At 41.7% G+C, this 24,948-nt stretch overlaps 1 protein-coding gene across 3 annotated transcripts in view; it reads right to left on the reverse strand.

The window, feature by feature from the left end:
• SBF2 (SET binding factor 2) overlaps positions 1-24,948 on the reverse strand; it is a 487,110-nt gene that overhangs the window by 57,234 nt on the left and 404,928 nt on the right. For all 3 annotated transcript variants that reach the window (XM_019476811.2, XM_019476810.2, XM_059722672.1), the window contains 4 exons: positions 21,778-21,953; positions 20,709-20,854; positions 6,080-6,278; positions 3,721-3,917 (listed from right to left, as the gene is read on the reverse strand). In XM_019476811.2, the coding sequence (XP_019332356.1) occupies positions 3,721-3,917; positions 6,080-6,278; positions 20,709-20,854; positions 21,778-21,953 (718 nt within the window). The remainder of the gene's footprint in view (positions 1-3,720; positions 3,918-6,079; positions 6,279-20,708; positions 20,855-21,777; positions 21,954-24,948) is intronic.

Genomic DNA, 24,948 nt, shown 5'->3' on the forward strand with positions numbered 1-24,948 from the left:
GGGAAAAAATTAACCCCTTCCATGTCCACTTTGCCTTAATGGGGCCACGCCAGACAGTGTCTTACCATGTCCCCACCCCTGCTCAGGCTAGAGAGCAGGGGGGCAGGGCCAGCCCTGCTGCACTGGAGCAGACAGCCCAGCCCAGAGAGCATGCTGGGATGCTGGGGGACTCTGATTTAACTTAAACCAGGAAGGGGACTGGGTCGGACATTGCATAACTGATTGAGCCCAAATCAGTTTAAGTCTGATACTACTACATTCAACCAGGTTTATCTCAAACTGGTTTTGGCCATTTTGAAACTGGTTTATGTGAACTGAACTTATGTTCTGTTAAAGGTTTAAACCAGTTTCTGATCACTTAAACTGGTTTATGTATAATGCCTGTCCCTAGCCTACTAGTGTGGACAGATGAAACCTGGCAGGAGGAGGTGGCTGCTGCAGCAGAGTACAGCCTGGTTCCCAGCCCTGCTGCTGGCTTGGGTGGGGGGTCTGGCTCCCTGCTGCGGTTGTGTGCACTCCCGGAGGGCAGGGGGACCTGTGCTCCCATGATGTGTGAGCGGGGTGGGGGCGGGGCAGGCTGTGGGCATGGGCTCCCACCCTGCTGCCCTTCCCTGGGGCCTCCACAGCCCAGCGGGTGTGACCCAGTGCCGCAAAGAAAAGTGGGGCTGTGCAGGAAAGCTGCTTGCTGCTGAGAGCCCTGCGCTGCCCTGGCAACACATCCCCTGTGTATGCAGCACCAACTGGGGACACAACCCTGTGCCACCACCTCTGCTGCTGTTGCGTGTGCAGGGGATGTGTTGCTAGGGCACAGCAGGGCTTGCAGCAGCAAGCAGCTTTCCTGCATGACCCTGCTCTGCCCTGCAGTGCTGGGTCACACCCACTGGACTGCAGAAGCCCCAGGGGAGGGTAGCAGGGCAGGAGCCTGAACCTGCATTGGGCAGCCTCCTCCCACCCCATGCAGATCTGGGAGGTATGGGTTCCCCCCCAGCCCTCTTGGAGTGCACACAGAGGTGGGGAGCTGGCCCCTCTCCCCCGTTCCCTGTATGAGCTATCCGCAGCCGCCTCTCACTCCCTGCCAGGGTCCTTCAGCCGCACATTGCAGCCCTGGGCTCCAAGCCCCACATACTGCCCAGCTAGGCAGCAGTCCCAGCCCTGCCCAACTCCCCCCCACCCAAAATTTACCTGCGGGAGCTGCTCTCTGGGCTGCCTGGCAGCCATGTGCATTTACATGCACATGGCACCCCCTGCCTGAGAACCCTCCTCCTGCTCCCTCCCAGCTCTTTACAAGCTGGAACTCAGCCAGCCTACAGAGAGCTCTTTCCAAAACTACAAAATTGTGGGGTTCTCTGGTACAATGAGAAATCTGGGTTTTCCTAAGGCAAAGGGAAAATCTGTGGTGTTCTCCATTTTTCTGTGGGAAACAGAGAACCTGGATTCCTGGTAATCAGTGTGGCAGTTACTTGAAGAACAATTCTTTTCCCCTTTGCACTTATTTTGCTTCCTCCTGTGATTCTGCCTCTAATGATACATTTTATTCCATAATTTGTATTGCTTTAACAGACTGGTAGTATAAAAGAAATGAAGATACTATCAAATGTAGACAAGAAAGAACAAGACAAGAGTAGCAAAAATGTTTCTATTTACTGTTTGCAGGAAATTTTTCTCAGTTTTGTGATTTATGGGGGAAAATCTATAGTATGTTTAAAGAAAGTTAATATGTGTATGAAAATACTAACAAGCTTTGTTCTTGTACTCTTTCATATTCGTTAGATGCAAAGGAGATACTTAAGCAAATATTTGAGTCCAAAAGAAAGGCAAATCTAAGGGTGCTAAGGATTTGAAAGCTATGGAGGGAGGAGATTCAGCCATTTTTTTTGTAAGCAGGGAGGAAGTGTAAGGGTAGATGAGAGTCAGAAAAGGAAGCGTCAATACAGCCTAAAGGGCACCTTTGTATGGCCCTGAGAGGATCTTAGAAGGAAAGGTTTTGAGTTGGGGCTTTGGCTGAGAAAGCCTTGGAGCTATAAGTAAGGACACTGTTGCTGGGTGCTTGATTTCTCCTTTTATCCAGAAAATGGATTCTTGTAAATAAAAAGAATGAAAAATAACTCCATCATTAGTTTTTCCTCCAAATTTAACTGAATTTTGGCTGGCTGGTTCTACAAAACCTGTATTTTGGCTATCTGGTCATGTCAAAAAGGGAAATACTATCCTTACTGAGCAATTTTAGAACAAATTTTGAAATATCTTACCAAGTTTTGTCTTTTAAAAAAAACCAAACAATAGCAGATTTGCTCCCGGTCAAGTGTCTACACGAGTGTTACTATGCCGTTATTAATTGAAAGTAAATGTATTACTTGCATTTGCAGGTAGCAAATTTACTCATGATTAGCCAGGTTTACTGAGTAGTAAGCATGTGCGCATGTAGACACACATGCTTACTTCGTAGTAAATTAGGCTACTGCGCTTTGTGTAGACACATCCACTGCCAATCAAAACACTGCTGTCATCACTTAATGTCAAATCAAAATATATCCAAAGTTTAAGCACTCTTTGCTTTATGATTATGTTTTAAAGGTGACTATGAAGGATGAAAAGCTGATAAAGGAAAATGTGTCAGCTATAAATTGTTTTTTACAACCAATTTAAACTATTCATATACATAAATAAATTCAAGTTTAATTTTTCTATGGTTATTTCAGAGAGATATATTGTTAAGCATTTCTTTATTCATAGGATTAAACAAATATTTAAATTGTGCAGTCTACTCTGTTCATGAGTCCTTGGAATGACTCATTATTTTTATGAACTTGCACAGATTTGTACTCTGTTTTTGACACTGCCTCTTGAGAAATTTCATAGGGCAAACTATTCAGTAAAGTGAAATACTCCTAATAGGTTTTTTTTAGCCATTAGGTTGACTACGTATATGTCCCAACTGCAGAGGCAGAAAAAAATTAATGACTGAAGAATTTATTTGCTGATTGGATGAATATCTATTTCTCTGTTTTCCTCTCATGCTTTCTGAGCAATGTACTGATTCCATCCATCTTGAGAAGACCCCCTAGTTCTTATGTGATGTCACAAGCTCAATTTAGAGTTGGACTATTTAAACTGGATACTTAGTTGTTCCTCAGCTAGGTATCCAATTCCACTTTTGTAACTTTTATAACTCCAGATAACCCAAAGAAAAGAGCAATGAAAAAAGAAGGAAGAATTGAAGTTGTGCTATGGGGCTCGCGGGAGGTGAAAATTATGAGTAATGTATCCTTCACAATCCATTTCCCTCTAAAATAAGATTTGTTTCTTCTGATACTCTTAAAAAATGACTCTATTCTGAAAGTGCCTACACTGTTCTAGTGGCGAACACAGGAAACAGAAGTCTTTTAATTCATTTGAAGAGTCCAAGTAGAACTCTGGAGGTCTTTCACATCCATGTTTTATAAAAAGCTTGTTCAAAATTAAACAAAAATTATTCTCAAAGCCATCATAATATCAAATGGGTACTGTTTTGCTCTAACTGTCTATGGAATCAATTGTTAATGGTAGCAACATTGCATGTAATACAAGGAAAGGCAAGTGGATGTGAGAGAAGACTCTTTAAAGGAAACACATTAGGTTGCTGTAAATTAAAAAAAATATTCATGGAAACACTATATAAAGAAAAAGAACGATTTAACTGAAAAAAAATACATTCAAGAAAGTGTAGCAGCATCAGCTTACCGGTAGTCTGTGTGTTTTGAGATTTGAAGAGGCCAACCACACCCTTTCCATAAAAGCCCCCAGCACGAAGGAGAAGACTACTGGTTTTTGAGCTCTTCCAACAGACGACTGGTAGGCGATTGTGACGATAACAACGAGCTACTCTCTGTAAGCTGCTGTCCTGCACAGACTGAGGTACTACCAGAAGCCCAGGATAGCTGTATGAATCATGGGGGAAAAAATTAAACAGAGAAACTTATTTGCAAAGGAATCTTTCCTTCTGGCTCTATGTTTCTGCAATTGTCTTTACCGGTATCTGTACTTCCATTCAATGTCTCTTAAAAACAATCTTTTTATTTCTAATATAAAACAGTCCTGGCTAATATTTTAATTAGCTGAAAAGTGCTCAGGAATTTTTAAAAAACAACTGTCTTCGGCAATAATTTCAAAGACTGCTTCTTCCTTTTCTCCTTCCTTTATAGTCTTAATTTAATTGTTGACTCTTCTCCCTCCTAATTTTCTTTTCATGTGTCATTTGAAAAGAGTCAGCTCTTTGAGAATGACCCAGAAAACAGAAGAGACCACTGGGACAATTAAAATAAAGCAGAACACAAATTATTTTCATATTTGACCACGTTGATAGTATATAGACACTGCCATTTTAAAAGCAAGAATGTTCATATTCTGTAAATTAAAACATCATAATCAAAAATCAACATTTTGGCACTGATGATAACTGATCCATGTTAATATGTTTTTAAATATTTTAGTAAGAAAGTTGTGGAATAGCCCATTACTGACTGCTAGTTATATAGTATTTTAAACCATATAAAACAAAGACAGCTTTCATGGTATCACTGCTTTGAAAGGGAAAATCTGACAAAACCATTGTCTCTGGTTATATAAATGAGTAAGGATTCAAGCAATATGATTTTTTTTTCATTTTTCCTAAAAAGAAAATGTAATTGACGTGTCAATTTTATGCTGACAGAAACTGAAAGTTAAGAATAGTACGTGGGAGATTTCAGAGGTTACTAAAGAATGCTTTTTCTTCTATAAAATACAATATTGGTTTTGCTTGGTAAGGAGAAGCAAAATCAGGATAAATGAAATCTTTTGACATTTAATAAATATATTGCCATAGAGTGGATGCAAAAGTGGTTATGGTCTTTTTCTTAAAAAATTAAAACCACATGGTATTAAATAACCAATCAGATCCTGCAATTTGCGAACAAAACGGACATTGATCACACTTCCAAAACTAGTGACAAAAATGTAAGATAAGTTTTTAAGGCATAATTAAAGCAAAGCATGGATTTATTTGCCTCAATTTGCATCATATTCACTAGTGATTGAACAAAAATGCTGCTATTAGATTGTTACTTTGGACAAAAGCAAACAGATTGGATTTAGTATTCTTTTGTGCCCTCCCCATGAAAATACTGGCAATTTCATTTTCTGTAATTAAAACAGCTGTTCGCTTGTGTTGGCTTTAGGAGATGCAAGTGCTCCTATGATGTGACTTCTGCACATCTGCTGCTGTGTTAAACAGCATTTTTGTGGAGAGTGGTAGTTAGGGTGACCATACATACTGGTTTAGCTGGGACAGTTCCGGATTTCAGAGGCAGGTCCCGGCCAGCTGTTGAGAATTATAATGGCGTCCTGGAAATGCAGGGGTACAGCGTACAGTCTGGCAGGGAGCTGGAGAGGCACTGCTGCCTGCCTAGCATGCAGCCCCACCTCCACTGACTTGGGAGAGCACTGGGGGAGGGGGGGCGTGGAAGCAGTATCCCATTTCCATATGGTTAGCTTCGTGATAGTACAGCTCAATGAACTTTCCCAATTAAAAAAGGCTTATGAATTCTCTTCTTAATAATATTCATTCGTTCACGTCATATGTAGCTTTTAGCATTCATGATGAACATTTTCTAAAAACTCTGACAACTGATTCATTTGCTTGTTTTTGTTTTGAACTAAATAATTAAATATACATGTTTCTACTGCTTGTTCTCCAGATCATGAACAGGAGTTTTATGTAAGCTCCAGTAATATTAAAGTGAACTGATTGTACATATCTACCATAACCTGATAGGAAAATAAACCCTTAAAGTATATAAATTCAACTTTTTAATATAAAAAATGGAAATTATAGATCTATAAAACACATGTATTAGTAGTTCAATATGCAATGATGCAAAGACAGACAATCACTGCTATGATTATTTTACGTTATCTGTTACAAGCTTTTAGGCCACAAATTTGAAGAGGAGTATAATTTCCACAAAATAAGCTCTCTGAATTGATGAATCACGTTATATGGACTGCACTGTGTAATATAGCATGTGTTTTTGTAAATACAAAAACAAATTGGTGAACTCACCTTCTGCAAAGTGAATACATCCTGTTCAATGCAGTTATTTTTAAATACTCTGTTTTTGAGCGAGAAGAACTACTACTGATGGTTCCAAGCCCCAAACGCTGGTAGTCTCTAAAACAGGCTCTTTCTACTAACTGCTCCATTGTTGATTTATCTGACGCTTTTAAAGTACCACTTGTGTGCAGTTCACTGTCATCTGAAACTTAAGAAGTTAAGATAGTATGCTAGCTTAGTATTCAGACACTCAGTAGTAGTTATATAAAGACTTACTTGCTTCATTCTGAGTAAAATATGAACTTTATCCTATCAGCAATAGCCAACAGTGGGGCAAATAAGGATAAACATTATATTATACAGGTCATAAACTACAGTAAAGTAACTTAAGCTAAAGGTTACCTCTATGCTAGAACTGGTGGAAGGAAGTATACACAAAGCAGAAGCACCTTGAAAAAATTACCAGTAACTTTGCATTCAAATACTATCCGAGACTTAAGCAGTTCTACTTACCTCCAAGCAAAAGTGAGCCAGAATAATTTCAAGCAGGTAGTTCAACATAATCTACAGCACTGGGAAAGTCAACATAGGATCTTTACAATTCATGTACCTCTAACCTCCCTACCCAAGGCAGGTGGAATGATGGCCATTCTAGAAGGAAAGGCATCTGTCTGTCTTCCAACCAAGAAAAGTAAGAATTTGCCATGATGGGTCAGACTTGAAGACCATCTGGTCCAGTCTCCTATCTAAGACTCTTCAGAGGAAAGCATAAGACTCCAGCTGTAGACAGATGTATGTTGACCTGCTGTCCAACATTAGATTTAATCTCCATCAGTCACAGAGATTGAATTAAGCCCTGACGCACACAATTTAATGTTCCTTCCACAAAGTCTGTCATTACTAACAACAATTGTAGATGTAACAGATATCCATATAAACATCCAATCCTTTTTAAATTTTTTTTCAGGTTCCTGACTACAATAACTTCAGCAGCAAACTCCACATTGAGTTCTATGGTTCTCCTTCATATCCTTCCCCCCTCCCCAACATTCTTACCTTCCTCCCTTTATCATCACCAAAATAATTAAACGCTGAACAGAATAATGCACCCTTTGCTGAATGGGACACATATCTAAAGTATGCACTTACTAGAAACATACACTGAACCTAAATATATTCTGTGTTTGTTAGCAGAATTTGTGACTTGAAGGTTGGCTGGGATGACTGACATATTATCTACAGAATTTTGGAATTTCCTTTGCATTCACCTAAGCTGAATTGATGAGTATATTTCTTCTAGCTGGGTATTTATTTATGAAAGATGGTATATTCTCAGAATAAAAGGGGTAGTGCATAAAATGGGTGGACACACTACTGGTAATAAACGATATCTGTATAAATGTCTTAGCTAGAAAGAAATAGATTTCATCCTTTCTTTTTAACTATCTTAATAAGCTGTGTTCATGTGTCTAAGTATTAGCCCATGGAATTAATGCCTTTTATACTATGTTTTAACAACAGATAATCTTATTTATTTATTTTTAATGCTTGAGTATCAGGGTGCCTATACACTAGCAGGGACACTGCTCTGGTGTGCTCAGAGCAGACTTGATTACTCTACAACACTCAATTAATCGAGTATGCTGGAGCGTGGCAACTACTGCACTTCAGCAGCCTCCCATGTCTTGTGTATCAGTGTACCCGCGCTTCAAAAATGGCAGTGGTGGTGCATTATCTAAAGCTCACTGAATGATCTTTAGATAAAGCGTCCCCAGCACCATTTTGAAGTGTGGGGATGCTGATACACGAGACATTCCAAGCACTTTAATTAGAGCATCTCTCAGAGCCACTCGAATTAAAGCGTCCCTCCAACCCCCCCACTTCCAGAGCATGTGTATAATTGCCTTCAGTGTCAAACAACAGCCTTCTTCAGCACAGGATTTCTATCAACTGTAGTTTCCAAAGCTGGAAAAAAAACAGCCATGAAAGGTGAGAAGTCTATTACAAGCTTGAATTGCAATGAAATTCAAGGCAGGCATGCTCTTTATAAAAAAACTTGCCACCTACCCATTATCGCTATTTTACTTAAGCCTTCCAAAATATGTCTGTAGGCAGATTTATTATTCATTCTATTAGTTCCCTGCACCTTTTTTGATTTTATCTTTATAAAACATGTGTGCATATGAGCAGAATTATTTCTATATGAGTGCTGAAGCAAAGGTACTGTAGAAAAATGTACATATTTCAATTTTTAAAATGTTTAACAAATTAAAAAGTTATAGGGAGAAATAACTTCCATGATAGAAACCTGAATTCCTTTCATTCAGGCAGCTGTTCTAGTATATGGTGCTTAACAGACTGCTTTGTTGCTCCTAATACACTCCAAGCCAAAATAACCTACACCATATTTAATCTAAAACTCTAAACAGTTTTACATCAGATACCTCCCTTTTCTTTGTTATGTTTATATACTTGTCAGAGAAAGAAAAGTGACAAGTGTTTTCTAGGTAATAAAAGTGTACTAAAAGCAAAAAGCTATATGGGCTTTAGAAATATTTTTTCACATCTTTAAGAACCAACTCAGTATTTTACATTTCTGAATGGAAAGCAATAGTTGCTTATCTACAGTAACTGTCTACAGAAATTATTTTAGATGTGTTGACTAGAGGCATTCCAACTCTGGTGTCCATGCACCTTATGCTTTTGAGTTGGAGGGGACTAGTGGTGATGGTGCTCAGCTCCCGGGCTCTGGAGCTGCATGAAAGCAGAATCCGAGCCTCTCTTTGCCCCTACAGTTGAACTGGCAGGAGAGTAAGGAGATGAGGGGAAGGACTAAGGGCAATAATGTGCACCATTGACAAGCTGGTAAGCTCAGAGCTCATAGCATACATGGTGCTCCAGCAGGAGCTGGTCTGACATGCCAGTAAGCTCAGAGAGCCTATGGGCATCCAGGATCATGGTGAGGTGGCACATGTGCAGTGAGCTCTCTTCACTGTGTATGTGCCACACTGCCAAAGGGGGTGGGGTTAACCACCATTACAACAATCTTAGATCTTCCCATGTAGAGGTGACTTCTAACCTCTCCTGAAAGGTAATGACCATCTCAAGACAGCCTCGGAGACAAGTCTGTCCTTGTTTATAGGCAGCACCCCAAGCTCAAATGACAGCTCTCCAGCAATAGCTTACCCTAACTCCAATTCTCACTAAACCACTAGGCTTTGCTATAGACCCAGATGCCAGCAGTGCCCCTTCATGAACACAGACCACATCATCCCTACACCAAGGAACACAGATTATAACATCTGTGTTCATGCACCTGCTCTTCTACCAATGTCATACGTGCGATCACCTGCTTACAGAGATCCTCTACTACTTATGTTGGATAGAAGGGCCAATCCCTACATGAAAGATCAAACATATAATGATCTAATATCGATTCCAGACACAAAAACCTGTGACAGAAGACTTTAATCTCCCTGGAAAGTCCACCACTATGTAGCTGTTCTTAAAAGCCAAACTTTAAAAACCAAACTTGAATGCAAAATTGCAGCAGGAGAAATCACCCACAGGCTGGACGGTGTTAAGTATGGTCTTGAGAGAGAGACTGAATTCTTATCCCATTGCCTGAACTAGCTTTTATAACCCTTGTGTCTTTCAGTGGGTTAACTGTTTTTGTTCTCTTCAACCTGCCTTTGCCTCTCTCAGTAGTATCCCCTCTCCCCATCCTTTCCTCCCCCTTTCCCTAATCTTTGTATTTAAAATACTTTATTCATTTCTGAGAATGAATCCTTTGTATTTAAATTACTTTATTCGTTCTGAAAATACAATATTCATTCATTTCCTGCTCTCTGCGGATCCATTCACAGCATCTGATGAAGTAGTTTGTTGCCTATGAATGTTTTTGCCTCTATGAATGAGTTAGTCTCTAAAGGCATATTCCCACATGCAGGGGCATGCAGTTGCTGCAGCAAAAATAGCAGTGGCACAAATCTGTGCTGCTGCGCATGCCCCTGCAGGTAGGGTTGGTGTGGGACAAATTGTCCAGGGTGGGGTAGGAGAGGTTGGGGCCAGCAACCATGCTGGCCACCGCAGCCTTACCTGTGGTTCTGAGGGCCTCCTGGGGCAGCAGTGATGGTGATCCAGCTGCTCAGAGCCTGGCTGACAGCCAAAGCATGGTTCTGGCCAGCCAGGCTCTGGTTTTTGGCAGTACACTCTGCTGCTGCGTGCACCACACTGTTTTTTCAGTGGTGATTCTTTTTTGACACCAGGATCTCCCAGTGTCAACCCTAGTCCCTGCTGTGTCGCTAATTAGCACGGCAAATGCTGGCACGTGTCACATGCAGTTTGCAGTGCCTCGAACTGCTTTGAGCTGCTGCAAACCACATGTGCACCCTAAGGTGCCACACTGCTCTGCCTTTGGCTAGGGCTCTGAAGCAGACAGGAGTTCAGATTAGGGAATATATGAGAGCACCACATCTTGAAGAAAGGAAGTTTACCTATCCTGCCACAAGTGTAGTTCTCTGAGATATTGTGATAAGTGTGCAAATACCCTTTCACGTGTCAAGCTCTGAATATCAATATGCATCTGTGCCAAGCATACGCCCATTTTTCTTTGTGCTTCTATATGACAGCATAAAGGCTAGAATAGCTACAATCTTCTCTCAGAATTAAGAGCTCATTGTAGCTCAGGACTCCAAGAGAGCAGATGGAGGGAAGGTCACACCTTCTACTTGAACTAAAGCATTTCAGAAAAAAAGTTACTATAGACAGAAAACCGATGGGTGGTAGTTTAGAGACTAACTGGTTCAGAGAGGCATACGTTTTTGTAGGCCACAGCATTTGATGAAGTAGGCTGTCACCTTTGAAAGCTTATGCCTCTCTGAACCAGTTAGTCTTTAAGCTGCCACCCTGCCCTGTTTTCTTCCTGACAACCTTTAATTTATGGAATGAGATATATTGGGCATTCTGCCATGAGTACCTGAAACTCACCCACTCTTCTGGCTGAAATGATAACTACCAGAAAGAGAGTTCTGAATAAGATGGAGCACTCATAATAGGACACTGAAGTCCCTGCTGGTTCTTTAACCAAAGGATAGAGCCTTCATTAGTCCTATAAGATATTTCAACACCCTTGAATGAGTGTTTGTCTTTGTGGATGACATGAAAATATTGCTGCCAGATGGAATTCGACTGAGCTAAATGAAAGTTTAAAATGTTTCAAATGCAGCCAATACTAAAGAAACTTTAGTACTACAGCATGAAACGTGTAGGATGTGTTGGACTGCTTGTATCAAGAATCTTTTCCATTTGGCAGACAACATCTTCCTGCTCTGAGCCAGGATTTCCTGAATGTGTGAGGAACAGTTACTTTTCAATGGTGTTCATCTGGCTAACATCCACAGATGTCAGTTGCAGTGACTCCATGTTTGGATGGAATACCTGACCCTGACCTTGCCACAGCAGGTCTGGGCAGTGCGGGAGCCTGATGGGTAGTTGTGTTACAAGCCTGCCAGCCAGAATTGCCTGGTTTTGTCTGACCTAGCAAACACCCTGGACATTAGTGGAATTGGCAGGAAGGTGCATAGGAGGCCTTGATTCTACTGTAGAAGGCAGGCATTCAACATCAGTCCCATCAGTCCCAAGCACTGTCCTTGGGCTCAAACAAGCCTATCACACTTCTAACTCTTGGAATACTAATTTGGTGATGGATTTCAGTGGTGACCTGTTGTAGGTCATAAGAGACTGCCTCCTTAGGTTGTCTGCCAAGTTGAGACCGATTCCAGGGAGGTATACAGCCTTGCAAATGATATCAATTCCAGTCTCATTATTTTTCTGCAGAGAGTGTAAGAATGAGTGCTACTAGGCTTGCTTATGTACGGCTTTTGTATTGTCTGTCAATAACTTTATGGTTGGGTCTTGTAGGACAGGGAGGAGTGCTACACATGTGGTTCTGATAGCTGTGAGCTTCAAGACATTTATGTGTAATTCCATGTCCTGCAGGGCCATTACCAGGTACCATTTCTTGTACCTGGTAATGGTCCTACTAGGCTCAAGATGTCATTCCAGGCAGTTTATTTTTAATGATCTGGATGGTGGAAAGCTTGTGAACAGCCTGAGACACTGTCAGAATTCAGATACAAGTTAAGCGCTGTGAGGACATGAAGGTGGTATTAGGACTTTCTTGTTCTGTAGGTAAAAAATAAAATAAAAGAAGTGACCAAAGCTAGACTTGGAGAAGCCTCATGAAGTCTGGCAAGCAGCATCACCTATGTTGACGTGGTGTAATAATATGAAGCAAGTCTGTGTTGTTATAATTGTTACCAGGCTGCCTCGTGTATTGTGACTATCACAATCCTGGACTGAGTGCCAGTATCAGACTCATCTATTATAGCCTGTGATGGAGTTTTGTTACCATTACTTCTTGTTTATAGGTTATCTCAGCCTGTCTCTACAGTCCCACAGAAGCCTGGAGCTTAGGTCAGGAGAAATGACCCACTTTTGAATAAAAACTGTAAACTGCTAATAGATCCTGGTAGTTAACAAGGCAGAGCTGGAGGAAGTCCAATAAGTAAACCTTTTCTGTGCAAGAAATTTAATTTCTTGGGTCCTTTCCTTTTGGAGTCCTGGTAGAGCTGGTCATTTCAAGGACCACATACTACAAGCAATCTTGATGTCAGACATGCATACAATATTCAAAGCTCTTGAGCGGGACCCAGTAGCATTTGAATACTCTCTGAAGTAGGAAGAAGCAAAACTGGAGAGTTCTACAATCTCTCTGTGGGGTCAAATATAACCTCACTGTTTGTAAGGAAAACCTTGTTTGCAATGAGATATCAAATACACTGTGAGTGTTCTCTCAGATTACTGCTGTCATGATGCCCAAGGCTTTAGCTATCCTTTGAAGCAATTTTGGAAGGCACTAAGCTCACAGACTGCCACCGCTGGGGTCAAAGTGGCAACCTCATTCAAAGTAGAGAATTTCTTAGATGGGGAGAGCAACTGGAGTCTTTACAAAATCATCATAGATGCATAGGGTCGGAAGGGACCTCAACAGATCGAGTCCGACCCCCTGCCTAAGCAGGAAAGAGGGCTGGGGTCAGATGACCCCAGCCAGGTGCCTATTCAGCCTTCTCTTAAAGACCCCCAAGGTAGGGGAGAGCACCACCTCCCTTGGAAGCCCATTCCAAATTTTGGCCACCTTTACCATGAAGACGTTTTTCCTGATATCTAGCTTAAATCTGCTCTCTGTCAGTTTGTGACATTGTTCCTTGTTACCCCAAGAGGCGCTCTGGTGAACAGAGCATCTCCAATCCCTTGCTGCGTCCCCCTAATTAATTTGTACGTGGCTACAAGATCACCTCTCAGCCTTCTCTTGTGGAGAGGTCCCTCAGTCTCTTCTCATAAGGCTTGTCCTGTAAGCCCCTAACCATATGAATGGCCTTCCTCCAGACCCTCTCGAGGTTATCCACATCCTTCTTAAAGTACAGCATCCAAAACTGGACACAGTACTCCAACTGTGGTCTGACCAATGCCACATAGAGGGGAAGTATCACCTCCTTGGTTCTATTTGTCATGCATCTGCTGATGCCTGATAAAGTGCAGTTGGCTTTGCTGATGATTTCGTCACACTGACGACTCATGTTCATCTTGGAGTCCACTATGACTCCGAGATCCCTTTCCATTTCTGTCTGCTGAGAGGGTCACTTCCCAGCCAGTAGGTGTGCTGGATATTTTTGCACCTGAGGGGCAGCACTCTGCATTTGTCCTTGTTGTAGTGCATCCTATCGTGTACTGCCTACCTTTCCAATCTGTCCAGGTCTGCCTGCAATCGTTCCCTACCCTTTGGAGTGTGCACTTCACCCCACAATTTAGTATCATCCACAAACTTGGACACAGTACATTTCACACCCACATCCAAGTCACTGATGAAGATATTGAAGAGTATAGGTCCAAGGACCGAACCCTGCAGGACTCCACTACCCACATCCTTCCAGGTCGATACCAACCCATCTACTACCACTCTCTGGGTGTGACCACTAAGCCAATTTGCCACCCACTGGACCGTGTAAATATCTATGTCACAGCCTCTCAACTCATCTTCACTCTGTGCTCTGCTCTAGTGACAGAGGGCCTGAATATTGATGCATTATTGTATCTATTTCTTGACGCATTCTGTGATGCTTTAGGACTCATGGAGACGTTAAACCCAGTAGTAATCATATGGGTAGTGGCTGGATTGCATAGGTGTTGGAAGCAAAAAAGGAATTTAAGGAATCTGGCTACTGCTACATGAAATAATTCTGTGTAATCTCCAACTGAGGCCACAGATTCCTGTTTACTGAACACGTAAGTTGAGTACTTTCTACTGGGGATCTCTGTAGTGCAGTGAAGTGGTGGTTAGTTACACAGCATCTACACAAGAAGGTATATTGAAGCTGGGTTTAACTAGAGGGTCTGTCTCTTTATGCGGAAGATTTATATCTGGAAAGTGAAGTAAGTATTGGAGGATGACTGGAGATTCATCAGGTCTAAGAACCAGAAATGCTTTGACCAAGCCAGTGCCAGGAAGTCCATCATAGCTGACTGAGTACTGTCTGCACTTTCCTGTAACACTCAATATCAATGCTAGTGGTGGGTCAGCATATGTTTTTTTCTGGTGTTTAGATATCAGTGGAAGAACTGAATTTCTTTTCTTATGATTAAGGACCCCAATTGTGGGAGATACCCTGTAAAATATCTTTGACTGGCCATTTGTGGTCACTAGCTAACTGCCGCATGAAGTAGCCTGCAAGGACATTTTGGAAGCCTGGGGTGGGGGAAGTGAATGGAAAAGTGGTTTCATGGTAAAAATACAGGTTCCAGTGATGTGCAAATTCTTGAAAAAAGAAAAGAGATCATGCTCTGGTATAAAACATCACTATAATATTATCAGTTATATCTGAATGATCAATCCTCTGAGTACAGGAATGAATGCCATGCATGGCTGACAGATAGCTTTCAACTCCAGTACATTCACAGGAAGGCAGAGAGGCTTTCTTGGGTGCTTAAGGACTTTGGGTCTGAAGAAGATCCAATGTAAGGTCTCTAATCAAATGTAAAAGACTCTGTAATTAGTCTGCCACATAGCAATGGTGGAGAAAAGGATTATCTCCTTGCTTTTCTTTCAAAAGCTAGTGATAACTGGAGTTCTGTTGGACCTGTGCCTTTGTACCTGTTATGGTTTTTGGGCAGATACAGATTTCAACCCCCTCTGCATACGATGTAGATGAAATCCGGTATTCTGTGCTGTGTTAGTGCAGGAAATGACATATTACAAAAGTTTAAGGAAGACTGCATCTTGCAAGTGAACGCTAAAATCAACTTTTGTATGTTAACTTTGAGACCTCCTCCAGTGAAGAGCAGAAGTATCTGATGCATAGGGTTGGTCATGTGCTCTGGTGAGTCCCTCACATAAGCCAATATTCAAAATACAACTACATCTGGATATTTTGCTTTCTCAAGCGAACTACCACTGCCAGGAATTTGGTGAAGAGCTGTTATGGATAGTCTGAATGGCAGGACTCTGTTTTGGTAATGTAAATTCTCCATTTGAAATTTCAGGTATTTCCTGTGCACTAGATGATTTTTATACGAAGCAGGAATGTGGGCTTTAACAGCTGCAAGCCACTCTTGGAGATCCTGGCACAGCATTATAGAAGATCCAGTTACCATCCTGAAATTGAAGTTGAAGACAAGGGTATCTTGCTGTCTCAAATCAAGAACTGGGCACTGGTCCTCCTTTCTTTTTGGAATTAGAAAATAGTGGGAGTGAACTCTCTCCTTCCATTGCTCAAAGACTTAAAAGTGATTCCACTGCTTGTTGTAAAATAGTACCTCACACAAGAGGTCCTTATAAAGGTATGTGTGTGTGGAGAAGGGAGGGTGGAATGTGGGAACACTGGATTTTTTTTGAAAACTCTGTTTTGATCATCTCTTAGTACCCAGCTATCTGTAGCGGCAAGCTGTCCAGACTCTCTGGGCATGTCTACGTGTGGCCCTATGGTGCCATTGTTACTATGCTGTCATTTAGTACTTTCTTTTGGAAGTACTAAATGATAGCACAGTAACAGCCCATACTGTGCCGTGCTGGCGGCGCATGGTTAGTTTTAGCCATAGCAACACACTATGGTGAGGGAGTGCGTTGCTTTGGTGACATAACTGCAGCATCACAGTTTGTGCCCACTGACGCTACATTGTTATAGTGCACTGCTACAGCGATGTAGTGTCTCATGTAGCCGTGCCCTCTGAAAATAAAATAAATGGCTTCCAAAATGGGATGGGTGAGAGAAAATGATTCTCCAAGAGTTGCACTTCCTGACCAAGGCTGCCTTAATGTTATTTCAGGATGCTGTGTGCCCTAGGCCTGCTTCTTCGTTGCTCCAAGTCCATTGAGTCCCAGACAACTTAAAGTTGCACTTACCTAAGTGCATTTATCTTGGTGCAACCACAAGGAATACCTCATGGCAAAAGATGCTCCTATGCTGTTTCATGTATCGAATAAGGCCTGGAGAAAAATGTGAGCCATCAGAAGATCTTTAGAGTAGGGACCTCAAATCTTTCTTGTGGGTTAAGGTGTGCCTTATGACCCTTTTCCATTCTCTTAGGGTGTAAACAGACATTGATAAAAAATTATGGTGTCACAAAGGCTGAGCAAACAGACACCCAGGACCCCTGATGTGCCATGAATGCCAAAGATGTGTGGCTGTGACATAGATGGTATGATTTTGTGCTGCTATTTTGCATCTGACTTCTGTTTGCATTAAGGTAGAAGACTATGGGCCCTGCTTATTCTCAGAGCAACATAATTGGGCCCTTGAAGCCCAGGAAGCACCTGCCTGGGTTCCCCTAAGTACATGCTGACACTCTGGTATGGTCCCACCAATCAGCTCTTTGACAGTCTCAGCCCTGGAACTGCACCAGAGTGAGTTTGACACTCTGGAGTGGGTTTCCCTGCTAGCAAAGGAGTGCCTGGGGAATTGTGAGACTACCTTTGTGTTGGCTTCCAGGCTTTTTGTTGCATTGAAGTTTCCTGTGAAATTGAAGGGCTAGGGGAATCCCTGGGTGCTCCTCTGCTAGTGGGAGCTGCAACGACATGGCCCTGTGGGACAACAGGTGACATCTGTTTTGCTCAAGGAAGTGGATCAGCTGTGCTGGGACACATCCTGAAAACAGTACATTTGTCAGGAATGTGCCAATGTACGAGACACAGAAGGTATGCCCGCTATTAAGTGAGATGACTGTCACAAAATGGGTATTTTTAAAACCAAGAAACTTGAGTTTAACAAAAGCCTGGAAACCAATATAGAGCAAGTCTCACAATTAAGAAAAAACGTTTTGTTTTGTTTTGTTGGTGGAGGAGGAAAGCTACCAAATATTCAATGAACATTACATTAACAATTTCTACCTCATATCTCCAAGCAAGAGAGAATTTAGTTGCTTTGCCCTTAGATGCTGCTACGGTTCTAACTTACAATCACAGATTGTAAGAGGGAACTGAGGGAGGCTGGGCCTGTTTTGGTTGTGGGTGGGTGGTACAAGAAGATTTAGATCTTGTCTGTCCCAGAGCAGCAACATGTGCTAGAGAGCAAAGAACTGAGAACGCCATGCCTGTTGAGATTGCTGACATGCTTTAGGACTGGAAGCTTGCCAGTGAGTCTGCAGAAAAAAAAGGTTCAGGCCCCTTGCCATTTCTGCTTTCAGCAGGCTCCTGTGGCTGGCAGGACATCTGGGGCCACCTGGCAACAGGTTGGCTTGCCTCTGGGGCAGCACAGGGAGGCAGGCATGAGGGTTGCTGGGATTGCTAGCGGCTGGAGAAGGCGACGGGGATGGGGCATGGGGCACTGGAAGCCCAGGTGGGCTCAAGGAAGCATTCAATTGGGTGCATCTGAGCTGGGGCAGCACCTAGCCAGCTAGCAGCCTGGACTTCCAGAGCCCTGTGCACCATCTCTGCTGCCTTTTCTGGTTGCCAGCACACCCAACCACCCTCCTGGTGCCTCCCTGTGCTGCCCCAGGGGCAAGCCAGCTTGTTCCTGGGTGGCCCCAGGCATCATGCCAGCTGCAGGAGCTTGCTGAAGGCAGAAGTGGAGAGGAGCACAATCCTTGTTTTTTGGCAGAGCCTGCCCACCTCTTCTGTGGCCAGGGGGTGAGTTGAAAGTGGTCTGAGTGGCCCCAGATCTGTGGGGGGCTCCCGGTCCTTCACCTGGGTGGGCTGCTAGCAGGCCAGGTACTGCCCCAGCTTGGGGTCGGGGAAGAGTTGGATTGGGCTGGGTGCTCTTTCCAAGCTGGGATAGTACCTGGCCCACTAGCAGCCCGCCCGGGCGGCCCTGCTGCCGTAAACAGAAGGACCGGGTCCCCCTGCAGCTCAGGGTATGCTTGACCCACTGGCAGCTCACCCCACTGGCCGCAGGCAGGCTTGGGCTCTGACAAAAAAAAAGGATCGGGCCCCTTTCTGTAATGTGACAGAAAAATTGAAACAGTGGGTTTCAATTAAAAACCCACTGTTTCGATTTAGGGGGCACAGAATAAATCCCTGAGGACTAAAACCCCACCAAGTGTACAAGTGCCCTAACAGGCCAAAAGAATGTGAACTCAAGTTCATACAAACTAGAATTGGGACACATGCAGGTCAGTACTCAGAAGAATTGGTTGTTCATAAGAGGACTGTTATTTCTGATTGATGTAAAAGTCATCCAAGATTGTTCATCTTTTCTTCCGCCTTTTTCCTCCTATCTCAGAGAAGCGAAAAGCTTCAAGTGTTTTTAGCCTTTTCCTAGAAGGTTTTGATATCTTTTGAAACCATGAAGACACTGCAATACTGACCTATCCTTAAGTTTTTGTTGGAGTAAACTTTATATTAACTCAATACTAGGAGCCATACACATTGATCAGTCAGTTGGATTATTATAATTGGGTAAAAAGAAATGTTTTAAAAATAAAATGAAAGAAAATTAAAAATGAAAGACCTTTCTCTTGCTTTTACCTGTAATCTTTCCTACAGAATCCTCAACACTGATATGTCATTTATATTGGACATATTTAGCTTGTTTGAGATCTTGGAGGTATTGTTAATATTTGACATACTTCAAATATATATAATTTGACTGACTTCATTATCCTAACTAAAAAATGAAGGAATGGTATAATAAAACAACACCTATTTAGGTACAGGAGAATATGGTTCCCTCTAGTGGCATATTTAATACTAGCCTTGATCCAGATTAGTAGATACAGGATTTGATGACAGTAGTGCATCTTAGGAACAAAAGTATTTGGAGGGAAAACCTCACTTTTGACCTTCTGCCCCAAAATACTTTCCACTGAACTTAGCAAGTGTGATAACGTATGCTCATTCAAAAACAAACTTAATTTTGAACCCACATAACTCTTGGAAATATCCTACACTATTTGCTACTTCTTTAAACCTGCCAAACTACCTCTTTCTAGAATGAGACTTAGCTGTTCTAAGAGTAGAGTCCATCAGAAACTATTTAACAATAAGTGTGTGGTGTTTGTCTTGGTGTTGTACGGCAACAGTATTCTTATCTACCCCAGCGTTTTATAGGGTGGTGATTCTCAACATTTTTTAGACTCAAGGCACTTCATGGAAAATGCCAGCTTTTAGCTTTCACTTGCTGACCATGGAAAAAATAACAGAGCAATTCTTTTGCTGCCAAGAACTCAGGAAGACCACAAGAGGTAAGAATGTTTTTGAGACTATGGATTCCTATTTGAAATCTCTGGCCACGTCCACATGAGTATGGACGTTTGTTTCCCCAGGGACTAGAAGCAGTGGCACACTTTTTGCTCTGGCATGCGGCGGTTACCCCGGGTGGGGTAGGGGAGGCTAGGGCCAGCACTAGCCTAGCCCCAGCCGCTTCACCTGGGGTCTCCTGGGGCTGCAGTAGCAGCGATCCTGCCACTTGGGGCCTGGCTGGTAGCTGGAGCATGGCTCTGGCCAGACAGGCTCTCATTTTGGGTGGCATGTGCTGCCCCTGTGTGCGCTGCCCTGCTTTTTTTTTTCTCATGGGTTTTTTTGACCCCAGGATTTCCTGAGGTCAAACCCCCACCCACACTGCTACCTCACAGTGTGGAGAACAGCTGAATGTGTGGTATGTGGCACAGCAGACATGTCTGCATGGCGACATTCATCTGGATGTGGCCTCTGGGTTTATCTTGTGAATCATGTGTGGGTGTTTGCACACCTATTAATGCTAATGTTGCATGGCACCCTGCAGCGTGTTCAAAAGGATCTCACAGCACCCTTGATGAGAATTACTGATGTACAGGATAGTACTGAAGTTGTACAGAAAAGTTTGATGATAAGAAAACAAGGATTTGACATTTTCCTTTACAAGTATACAAAGTTACAAGTTTTTACTTCCCCTTGTTTCCTACTAGCCTAGCGAGGTGATTAAAGTTGAAAGTCAACACCAAGAGATGAATTATTGATTCCAGACATTTAAAAAGCTTTCTATCTTTTATCAGTAGACCCTTTCCCCAAATTTTCATGACTTTGAAAATCCCCCGACAGGCCAATGTATTGGAATGGATGCTGAAGAAAATAAACTCATGGTACAATATGAATATATATTCTTTTTACCTGAGATATCATCCTCTTCATTCAAGCCTGAACGAGTCCCTCTTTCCTCCACTATTGTGCCTGTCTTCTTCTTTAATAAATACTGCCGACCAATAGTCATCTTCCCTGCACGTTTGGCTCCTTTCACAATTGTTTTTGAGATGGTACTATAATTCATAAATGAATAAAAATATTTTTTTAACCAGCTTTGTTTTTTAGGCATATTTTGTATTTGTGTCATTATACCTAACTACACTTTTATCATGGGTCTGCTCGCTCACAAACTGTTTGTCATAATTTTCCATTTAATTCCAAGAAAAGCAAGAAAAGTAAGGATTTCAAAAAATAAGCTCCTGAGGTAATTTTTAATGGAGGTTTGGAAGAATGTGCCAATATTTTTCCAGTATGTCAATGTGCCCAACTGCAGCATCTTCTCTTTTCAGGTGCTGTTGGCTATGTGACAAATAAGTCTACTTGGCTGACATTAAAAAAAAAGGCAGGCCTAAACATTTTAAGATTCCAGAAATATTTTGGTATTTATTCTAATAGGCTAACAAGGCAGAAATTAATAGAGGAATACAAGTTGCCATCCTGGACTAGACTAATTATCAATCTAGTCTAGTAACCTGCTTGAAATTACCTTAATTTTCTTCAAAGGAAAGTCAAAATCCCCCAAAATCTACATAAAGAGCAGCAGGACAACTGTACAACTGCACTGAGGGGAAATTTCTTCCTATCTCTATTCTCATGGCTGATTTATTTCCTAACCAGGGCTGTACAACTGATGGCTCATGGGCCACATCCACCCACAAAAGGTAAATGCATGGCCCACAGGTTCCCACCTGGCTGCATTAGAATGGAAATTAAAAACAATGATATATATGTTCATACATATTGCACACTACATAGATTTCACTTGGCACACATAAACAACGAACATAATAGAATCTAATCAACAGAGCTTTGTTGAAGACTACTTTAGTTTGGAATTTTGCAAGGCTCTCAAAGCTTACACATAATCCTTTGGAATAATAATACATACGAATATCAACAAAAATCTCATCGAAAAAAACCAGAGAATACAACTTACCGAAATGAAGTGTTTTTTTCTTTTTGCTTTGGTAAGATTAGCTGTGGTGCTGTCTGTCCAGCTGCAAAAGCAAAAGTACTGAAGATGGACTGAGGGTAACGGAACTTCATTAGCTGCTTCTTAAATATTTCTACCACTTCAGGACTCACTTCTTCATCAAATGCTACTTTAATTAACTGTACAAAAAAGAAAAGAACATGTTATAGACTAGAAAGAATTAAAAATGGGGACTTCTGGGGTGAAAAGTCTTTAAAAAGAACCCATTTAGGAATACTAAAATTCCTGAAAAATGTATTTATAAAACATGATTATGCAGAATCATACTATTAGAAAATACAGGTACCTGTATATGCTACTTATTAGGGGAACACAGTATATATCCTGTTCATTTTTGCTTTATTTTTTGAATTTCCATTCTAATGCGAAAGCATTTCCATTATGCAGTATCTGGAATTCTCATAATACTAACACAAAACATTTTGGAGAAATCTAAGTGGTAGTTTTGGCACTCATGATGTTGTGCTAGTTAAACCACCAGTCATACTTTCGCACTACATGAGATAGTTTTGGCTGGAAGTATGTTAGTGGCCCAAATCTTTGAGGACATGTCATAAGTTGGCAAAAAAGGCTGGTAAGCTACTTTAAAGACTTTTTCACTTCTACTACATGCACAATTCCAACATTAATAAATTATTACAGGCACCCTTGTCTATCTCTTTCATTCCAATTTGTGCAACTTGCAAAGCCTAGAAAACTGTGCTAAGAGCAAAGCATAAGAGCCAAATCTGACCCCTGGAAAATGAACTGCCTCAGATTAGCCAACACTGATGTATTTTATGAGTGTAAGAATGGCATTATAAAGTCCAGAAGGTCTTCTTTCCCATAATCTTCAGTCAGCAGATGACAGTTAGCCCTTAGGTCCTGGGGATGAAGGGAAAAAAAAAGACAGAGCAAGGGACATGGACAAAGGGACAAAATAAACCCCCAAGGTGAGAGGAAATAAAATATAAACATTTGAGGTTTTTATTTTTATTTTGTAAGGGTCCAGATGAAATTATTTCTTAAATGCATTTGCTTGCCCATCACAAAGCAGATCTCATCCTTTGTTTTCAATTCACCTGCATTAGTGATTTCTTTCCAAATGGCTAATATTCCTGTTGATCTAGAACTTCCTTTATATAGCCTCCTTTTGAATCTTTTAAAGATTATCTTAATATGATGCTTTAAATACATTAAAATAATGTAGCCGAAACTAAAATCCTTTAGACGGCCATACTTAAGATGCACAGAGAGAAGATTATTTCACGTGGTATCGAACTCTGGCGTTTATAAAAGGAATAGAGAGTAAGCTGTTTGATGGCTGTTTTTGTTTAAACAACCTAAGGCAAAACTATTTTAAACAAAAGCAGACATTATATTTGATCAGAGTTCAGCAACAGAAATACTAAGTTGTGGCTGCATTTCCCATTCCTATGCAGCACATTAAATAGGGTAATACTAATTCTACTCATTGACATTTTTTCTTGAAGATATCTATCTTGCATTCTCTTCCCCCTCACTTGGCGCCTCATCAGAGTTTAGACTGCTTTTTCTATTAAATTTACAGGATGGAGTTATGAGACAAAAATCCCATGAGGATTTCCACTCCCACCACTTGTCCTCTGCAGAGAAAGTTTTGGGAACTGTCCTTAAACCTGGCAAATCATCAGAGGCCTGTGCAGATCTTGGGGATCCATCAAGCCTCAGAGCCACCCATGCTGAGGCCACATGCTTCTCCCTTAGGTCTAATTACTAGGGGTCCCCCTAATGATCCTTGGAAGTGGAAGTTTCATTTTAGCTGTACTACCAAGGAAATCCTCTTTCCATGAATGCTCCCAGAAATCCTGGTGAATGGCAGGAACCTCTACAGAAAATATAATGTACATGTACTATGACCTTTTCCAAATACTGGATTTACTCAAATATAAGACAACCTGCAATAATTAGATTCTCTCTCTCTATATATAGAAAATGTATACATTTGATATAATTTTCTAGGAATAGAATCTAATTATTGGAGGTTTGCCTTGTATTTGTCTCCCTCTCACTGCTACAGCAGGGGCAATTAATCTAGGGGCAGGGAGGTCAGGTGGCCTCTTTGCCCTCTGCCCCGCAACTTATTCTCCCCTGCAGCCCCTCTCCTGCCTTACTATCAAGACCCTGCTCTCCTTGAGCACATGGAAGTGAGAAGCAAATTTGAAATCACTGACCATAAAATAAACATGCCTGAAGCAATTTGCATATAGTACCCATAGACTTAGCTCATCCAGAATTAATGTATTTTAACTTCTTTGAAACTGCTACAAGTATTAGCACAGGTACTCCATAAACACACTTTTAAGCAGCACTTTGGCACCTACTTATATATATAGTACAAACTATGCATGATACAAGTTCAGTGGCTTTCAAGCTTTTTCCATCTGTGGACCCCTACAAATTTTTAATGGAGCTGTGGACCTCTTTAGAAATTTTGAATGGAGGTGTGAACACCTTTGAATTGTAAGTGAAGGTACACATACTTTTGATTGATAATAGTCATCTTTTGCAGACCTCTTAGACATAGTCTGTGGACCCCTAGGAGTCCATGGAACATAGCCATAAGGCTCATGATTTATCATATAGTTCATTGGCCAAGCACACCCAACATTTCAAGCCATAGTGATCCCACAGCTCAGCACTGCTCAGTATACGTGTATACTCCAGATACACCTCCACGAAGGACTTATGTGCCAGCTAGCCCCCAGCTCATGGGATGGAACTGGGTGTCCTTGTCACAAGTCCTGGGATCCTCCAAAAATTGATATTCAGATAAAGTGCAGGGCAACCTGGCCCAGCTCCACCTCTTGGAGGTCAGGACCACACTAATCATATATAACACACTGAGAGGGGCTGAGAGAGGGGCTCTGGGTGAACTGTTTGGGGCCCTATTTGGTGATGTCTGCCAGACATTTAAAGCTGGTGAAAAAATAGGAATCTTTGAAAATGGTATAGAAAGGAACAGTTCAGCTGTGAGAGTGAAGAGGAAGTAAAAATATATGCAGTGTAGTGGCTCACCATACCTTCAAAAAGATTTGGTAATGATGGGGGACTGGACTCAATGGGCACTACCACATATCCTATTCAAATGGACCA

This window comes from Alligator mississippiensis, chromosome 2 (assembly GCF_030867095.1).
Source record: "Alligator mississippiensis isolate rAllMis1 chromosome 2, rAllMis1, whole genome shotgun sequence".
NCBI classification, from domain to species: Eukaryota; Metazoa; Chordata; order Crocodylia; family Alligatoridae; genus Alligator; species Alligator mississippiensis.